The 7,989-nt window shown below is 37.8% G+C and overlaps 2 protein-coding genes across 2 annotated transcripts in view; one reads left to right on the forward strand and one right to left on the reverse strand.

The window, feature by feature from the left end:
- Window positions 1–2,085: 2,085 nt before the first annotated feature.
- On the reverse strand, window positions 2,086–5,568 carry LOC137653019 (trichohyalin-like). The gene is made up of 2 exons (XM_068386409.1): window positions 4,477–5,568; window positions 2,086–4,290 (listed from the first exon to the last, which is right to left on the reverse strand). Exons 1-2 carry the CDS (start codon window positions 5,566–5,568, stop codon window positions 2,086–2,088), a joined length of 3,297 nt encoding a protein of 1,098 aa, XP_068242510.1.
- Window positions 5,569–7,931: 2,363 nt separating this feature from the next.
- LOC137653020 (ribosomal silencing factor RsfS-like protein, 312) overlaps window positions 7,932–7,989 on the forward strand; it is a 124,955-nt gene continuing 124,897 nt past the window's right edge. The window contains exon 1 of the mRNA XM_068386410.1: window positions 7,932–7,962. Within this exon, the coding sequence (XP_068242511.1) occupies window positions 7,932–7,962 (31 nt within the window). The remainder of the gene's footprint in view (window positions 7,963–7,989) is intronic.

Consider the following 7,989-nt stretch of genomic DNA (forward strand, 5'->3'; position numbering starts at 1 on the left):
ACTATTCCAGGATAATGGAATCTTCTTGAGGGGACACAGCGTACTAAAAGAAGTCATACTTGTTTCTTCTGCATCTGTCCACCTGATAAAGAAACAGTACAAATGAGTCTTTATCAAGGAACAGTGCATTCCAAAACAAGGAGGACTTCTTCCCTCTGCTGAATCCATCTTGTAGATTATTCTAATTACATCTGGAGGGCTGGAATCCATCTTATTTCTTGGATGTTTTATCTATTCCTGTGTTTAGAGCAGCAAACATATTCCTGTTCCACTACACCAGCACAATGGAAGCTTTTTGAAGGGACACAGCGTACTAAAAGAAGTCATACTTGTTTCTTCTGCATCTGTCCACCTGATAAAGAAACAGTACAAGTGAATCTTTATCAAGGAACAGTGCATTCCAAAACAAGTGGGACTTCTTCCCTCTGCTGAATCCATCTTGTAGATTATTCCATTTACATCTGGAGGGCTGGAATCCACCTTATTTCTGGGATTTTTTATTTATTCCTGTGTTCAGAGCAGCAAACATATTCCTGTTCCACTACACCAGCACAATGGAAGCTTCTTGAAGGAACACAACGTACTAAAAATAGTTTCCACTACACATTTTTTTTCAGTTCACAGCACTAAACTGAAAAATTCAACTGAAACTTATCCTAAAAATATGTTTCCACTATATATATATTTTTTTTGGATTTTTGGTTTTTTTATAATTTTTTGGATTTTTGGTTTTTTATTTTTTTTGGATTTTTTGTTTTATATTTTTTTTTCATTTTTCAATTTTTTAATCATTTTTGGAGATTCATTTTTTCTATGTTCACTGCACTAAACTGCCATTTCTATGTTTTTCCTGTTCACAGCACTAAACATTTTCATGATCCACTATTCCAGGATAATGGAAGCTTCTTGAGGGGACACAGCGTACTAAAAGAAGTCATACTTGTTTTTTCTGCATCTGTCCACCTGATAAAGAAACAGTACAGGTGAATCTTTATCAAGGAACAGTGCATTCCAAAACAAGTGGGACTTCTTCCCTCTGCTGAGTCCATCTTGTAGATTATTCCATTTACATCTGGAGGGCTGGAATCCACCTTATTTCTGGGATTTTTTATTTATTCCTGTGTTCAGAGCAGCAAACATATTCCAGTTCCACTACACCAGCACAATGGAAAACTTATTTCCATACAAAACTAAACTAAACTAAAACTCAACTGAAACTTATTCTAAAAATAGTTTCCACTACACATTTTTTTTCGATTCACAGCACTAAACTGAAAAATTCAACTGAAACTTATCCTAAAAATGTTTCCACTATATATATATTTTTTTTTTTGGATTTTTGGTTTTTTATATTTTTTTGGATTTTTGTTTTTTTATTTTTTTTAGATTTTTTGTTTTATATTTTTTTTTTCATTTTTCAATTTTTTAATTATTTTTGGAGATTAATTTTTTCTATGTTCACTGCACTAAACTGCCTTTTCCTATGTTTTTCCTGTTCACAGCACTAAACATTTTCCTGATCCACTATTCCAGGATAATGGAAGCTTCTTGAGGGGGCACAACATACTAAAAGAAGTCATACTTGTTTCTTCTGCATCTGTCCACCTGATAAAGAAACAGTACAGGTGAATCTTTATCAAGGAACAGTGCATTCCAAAACAAGTGGGACTTCTTCCCTCTGCTGAGTCCATCTTGTAGATTATTCCATTTGGTCTGGAAGGCCGAACTCCACTTGGCATTGACTGTCCGTCTCTCAATGGCTGTTACAGGAAAACTTATTTCCTTACAAAACTAAACTAAACTAAAACTCAACTGAAACTTATTCTAAAAATAGTTTCCACTACACTTTTTCTTTTCGGTTCACAGCACTAAACTGAAAAATTCAACTGAAACTTATCCTAAAAATATGTTTCCACAATATATATATTTTTTTTGGATTTTTGGTTTTTTATTTTTTTTTTTGGATTTTCGGTTTTTTTTTTTTTTTGGATTTAATTTTTTAATTTTTTTTTTTTCATTTTCATTTTTTTTTCACGCTCACTGCACTAAACTGCAATGATCGTTCCTTTACACATTGCGATATCCTTAATAATAATATCGTTGGTTGTTCCCTTGACGATGTTGTTCCTTTCTTGGTCCTTGATTGTACTGCCTATGCCCTTCCCATCTGGGGCGTCCTTGATGGTACTGCCGCCCGTGGTTCCACTGGCCTGGCTCCTGACGATTCCATTGGCCGCCACTCTTCTCCCAGTGTTCATATTCTTCCTGATGGCGTAGCTCTTCGTCATAATCTCTTCGGTTCCTTTCGTCCACCAGAATCAGTTTTGCGTTGACCACCTTTTTGTACTTCTCCTCGAATGCCTCCTGTAGGAATTCGGGTTTGTCCCGATGTCTGTCTGGGTGGAACACCATAGACAGGTCCCTGAAGGATTTTATAACCTCTGCCTTCGTGGCTGTCTTTTCCAAACCCAGGATCTCATAGTATCCTTTTTCTTCCCATTCCTTCTGCAGTGCCTTAGTATCTTCAACGAATTTTGAAAATTTCTCATTTTTCTTCACTTTCACCGTTTCGAAGTCCTTCAGGGCCGCATCGAAAATACCAAGTTTGACGAGGTACCGCCCTCGTAACATGTACGCTTTCCATCCTTCACATCCTTTCTCGATGGCCATGGAGCAGTCTAATACAATATCCATATTAGGAGGCTTCTCAGTGGCTGCGTTCGCTTCAGCTCGAAGGACATGCAGAAGAGCCCTTCCTTCGTCGTTGTCAGTCTCCACAGCCAAGGCTTGGGTGAAGATATCTACAGCCTCTTTGGGCTTATTATTCATCTGCGCACTTAATCCAGCCATTAATAAGCTTTTCCTCTTATGTTCATCTTTATTCTCGGTTTTACGCTCTTCCTCCTTCTCAGCTTTTAGCTTCCTTTCTGCCTTAAGTTCACAAAGTTCACTTTTCAATTTATTCAGTTGTTCCGTGTTCTCACTTTGCGCCTTTTTCATTTCTTCATTTTCTCTTTCAAACTTTTCAGCCATCATTTTTTGTTCCATTATTTTGAGGTCTTTTATTTTGCAGACAAATTCTAGTTTTTCATAATCTTGCACCAATTTTGCTTGAAGTTTCTCCTTTTCTTCTTTCAGTTCTTCAAATTCCTGTTTCCATTCATTTCCACTTTGATTTTCCTTTCTAAGTTTTTCCAGCAAATTTTCCAGTCTCTTCTTCTGAATCTCGGTTTGGACACATTCAGATTCCAATTTCGTCTTTTCTGCCTTTAATTTGCCCACTTCATTTTTCAATTTATTCAAGTTTACCGTTTTCTCAATTAGATTTTTCTTCCCTTTCTCATTCTCTTTTTTGAGAATTTCAAACAAATTTCGTTGCTCTTTCATCTGGATGTCTTTTCCGACGCACTCAGATTTCAGCTTATATTTTTCTCTCTTTAATTCGTCTATCTCCTTTTTCAATTCGCTGACCTCTTCTTTGTTTTGAATTTCTTCCTTCTTCATTTCTGTATTCTCCTTCCTGAGAATGTCCAGCAAATTTCCATGCTCTGTCAACTGGATGTCTTTTCCGACACACTCACATTCCAGGTTTTCTTTTTCTCTCTTTAATTCGTCTATCTCCTTTTTCAATTCGCTGACCTCTTCTTTGTTTTGAATTTCTTCCTTCTTCATTTCTGTATTCTCCTTCCTGAGAATGTCCAGCAAATGTCCATGCTCTGTCAACTGGATGTCTTTTCCAACACACTCACTTTCCAGCTTTTCTTTTTCTCTCTTTAATTCGTCTATCTCCTTTTTCAATTCGCTGACCTCTTCTTTGTTTTGAATTTCTTCCTTCTTCATTTCTGTATTCTCCTTCCTGAGAATGTCCAGCAAATGTCCATGCTCTGTCAACTGGATGTCTTTTCCGACACACTGACTTTCCAGCTTTTCTTTTTCTCTCTTTAATTCGTCTATCTCCTTTTTCAATTCGCTGACCTCTTCTTTGTTTTGAATTTCTTCCTTCTTCATTTCTGTATTCTTCCTGAGAATGTCCAGCAAATTTCCATGCTCTGTCAACTGGATGTCTTTTCCAACACACTCACTTTCCAGCTTTTCTTTTTCTCTCTTTAATTCGTCTATCTCCTTTTTCAATTCGCTGACCTCTTCTCTCTTTTGAATTTCTTCCTTCTTCATTTCTGTATTCTCCTTCCTGAGAATGTCCAGCAAATTTCCATGCTCTGTCAACTGGATGTCTTTTCCGACACACTGACTTTCCAGCTTTTCTTTTTCTCTCTTTAATTCGTCTATCTCCTTTTTCAATTCGCTGACCTCTTCTTTGTTTTGAATTTCTTCCTTCTTCATTTCTGTATTCTCCTTCCTGAGAAATTCCATCAAATTTCCATGCTCTGTCAACTGGATGTCTTTTCCGACACACTCACTTTCCAGCTTTTCTTTTTCTCTCTTTAATTCGTCTATCTCATTTTTCAATTCGCTGACCTCTTCTTTGTTTTGAATTTCTTCCTTCTTCATTTCTGTATTCTCCTTCCTGAGAATGTCCAGCAAATTTCCATGCTCTGTCAACTGGATGTCTTTTCCAACACACTCACTTTCCAGCTTTTCTTTTTCTCTCTTTAATTCGTCTATCTCCTTTTTCAATTCGCTGACCTCTTCTCTCTTTTGAATTTCTTCCTTCTTCATTTCTGTATTCTCCTTCCTGAGAATGTCCAGCAAATTTCCATGCTCTGTCAACTGGATGTCTTTTCCGACACACTCACTTTCCAGCTTTTCTTTTTCTCTCTTTAATTCGTCTATCTCATTTTTCAATTCGTTGACTTGTTTATTTTTCATTTTTGTGTCTATTTCTACTATTCTCCCCATTTCTTCAATTTGTCTTTTTAACTCATCATTTTCATCCTTGAGATTTTGCAAGAGCGTAGTCTGTTCGGTTTCCATTTCCTGTTCATTTCCGTCCAACAGATCTTCGCCTAAGTGCTCCAATTCTGGAACATGTTCTTCGAAAGAGCTGCTGTCCACGTCTTCTTCAGCCATCCTCCTCCTCCTCCAGGCAAGCATAATTCCGCCGAATATGACGGAAGCCGCAGCCATACCACCGATGTAGTAGTTCCTATTTCCAATAGAAAGGGATTCTTCCATCCTTCCTCCCAAGTCAAATTCGGGGAGAAGCTTGCCAACGAACCACGTTGATTTCAATTCGTCTTTGAATCTTAAAGCTTCTCCCTCCATCTGATGCAAACCAAGTTCGCACCGCTGTAGTTCCTCGCGGACTTCCCACAAGCCCCCAACCCAAGGACAGCGCCGCAGCCACCTGCCGAGGAATCCATCCTGAGAAGCGACTTCTTGGCAGTCTTCAAAGCGCGGCGCCTCTGGGAGTAGCCACGAAAACCATTTGAAAACCCGCGACTCCTGAAGAGCTCGCAGCTGTCCCTGAAGTTCTAACGTCATATCCTCGCAAGCGAGATTCTGCTCCAGAAGGGCCGAATCTGCCATTTGAGGCCAGTTCAATTTTCCTTTAATTGTCCCGATAATATCCATAAACTGCGAAATCGCTTTGTTTACTAAGTAAGCCATATTCAATAACACAGATACTGGGGTCTGTATCAGCATTAGTTTGAAGAAAAAAAAAAAAACTTTTGTTGCCGCTGTACGATCTCTCTGGAGACTTTCATATTCCCGAAGAAATTTTGGAATCATCAACTCCATCGCCAGATTTCCCGGCCATTTCTCTCCTTTCTATTCATAAGACGGCGTTAAATAATAATAATAATAATAATAATAATAATAATAATGGCTGCATCGGCAGAGTTTATTTTCTTATCCAATTTTTCTATTTTCCGGATAATTCTCTTCTCTAGAGCGCTACAATCAGCCAGCAGACTTGAAAAATTCATCAGTCGGGTGAATGACAAAATCGGGAAGACTTTTCAAGTATATTCTCACAAAATACAAGTAAAACTTTGGTACAGAATAGTAAAAACTACGACGCGTTTCGAGGATAAGTCCTTCCTCATCTTCTGGTAGAGAGTGAGTTGGATGCTGCAGTCGGGTGGTATTTATACCCAGGATCAGGATTAAAAGTGAAAGGGCTGGAATTTTCATCGGTTTTCATTGGTTGATCGGAGCTGATATGATATGGTGTCTGGTGTACGATGATCTCGGCCGGGAATTATATTGGCATGACAACTATGCGTCTTTCCAAGAGAATTTCTTGCCACGTACAGCAAGGGGCTATAAAGAATCATGCCCTACAAAGACATAACACCCCTATTTGTCGAGCTGATATCGTCAGTAACACCAAGATTATCGGTAGCGCCCCAGATAGTCGACGTCTACGCATCCTAGAAGCTCTACTGATACAGCGAGATAAACCCACCCTTAATACGACCCAAGAGATGTTTTTGTTACCGTCAAGCCGTCGTATTGATACATCAAGAAACCCCCATCAAGGAGGACCTAATGAAGATACTACCAACCATGAAAATACCCCGAATTTTGACGCCGAAGTAGGACATGATCTCAGCCACGTGGGACACTTTTCTGAGCGGGAGAGCAGCCTGGCTGGCTCAGAGCGCACCTCAGCCAATCAAAACTCAGGTCCCCCGATGACGTCACAGACTGGTATTCCCGGCCGAGATCATCGTACACCAGACACCATATCATATCAGCTCCGATCAACCAATGAAAACCGATGAAAATTCCAGCCCTTTCACTTTTAATCCTGATCCTGGGTATAAATACCACCCGACTGCAGCATCCAACTCACTCTCTACCAGAAGATGAGGAAGGACTTATCCTCGAAACGCGTCGTAGTTTTTACTATTCTGTACCAAAGTTTTACTTGTATTTTGTGAGAATATACTTGAAAAGTCTTCCCGATTTTGTCATTCACCCGACTGATGAATTTTTCAAGTCTGCTGGCTGATTGTAGCGCTCTAGAGAAGAGAATTATCCGGAAAATAGAAAAATTGGATAAGAAAATAAACTCTGCCGATGCAGCCATTACTTTTAACTCAACCTGCCTAAAAGAGGGTCTCCTACCACAATAATAATAATAATAATAATAATAATAATAATAAAATAATAATAATAATAATGATAATAATAATAATAATAATCTTCGATGCAATATAGGAACCCTGAGCCCTCCGGACACTTTCAAATTCCTGCAGAAATTTCGGAATCACCAATTCTCCGGATAGCTCCGGGTTCCTATATTGCATCGAAGATTATTATTATTATTATTATTATTATTATTATTATCATTATTATTATTATTATTATTATTATTATTATTTTTATTACTATTATTATTATTATTATTATTATTATTATTTAACGCCGTCTTCTGAATGGAGAAGAGAGAAACATTCGGGAAATCCGGCGATGGAGTTGATGATTCCGAAATTTCTTCAGGAATATGAAAGTCTCCGATGGTTCCGGGTTCCTATATTGTATCGAAGATTCTTCTTCTTCTTCTTCTTCTTCTTCTTCTTCTTCTTAGCTAAGCTACAGCACTAATTGGAAAAGCAAAATGCTATAAGCCCAAGGGCACCAACAGGGAAAAATAGCCCAGTGAGGAAAGGAATAAGGAAATAGATAAACGATATGAGAAATAATTAACAATTAATAAAATATCTCAAAAACAGTAACAACATCAAAACAGACAATCCATGAATAGTTTATCTTCCTCTTATACTGATTTGTCTTTTCCTCCACATCAGTTTTGATTTTTTTTTCTTTCGTAAATTTGTTTTACGGAATAAAAAGGATTCTATTATTTCATTACGTCATCTTTGTAGGTTTGTTGAAGCTCAATTAATTCATTCTTTTCTATAGTCCTAAAAGGGGTAGAATCTTCCTCCTCATTTTCACAGCAATATGTGAAAAGATCTGACAGGGATTTAAGCCTACTGTAAGCGTTGTAAATGTTAAAGATGCTTTCTGATCAAAGATCTGGCAGTGGCTGTAAATGTTATAGATGCTTTCTGATCA

This window comes from Palaemon carinicauda, chromosome 14, assembly GCF_036898095.1.
Source record: "Palaemon carinicauda isolate YSFRI2023 chromosome 14, ASM3689809v2, whole genome shotgun sequence".
NCBI lineage: Eukaryota > Metazoa > Arthropoda > Malacostraca > Decapoda > Palaemonidae > Palaemon > Palaemon carinicauda.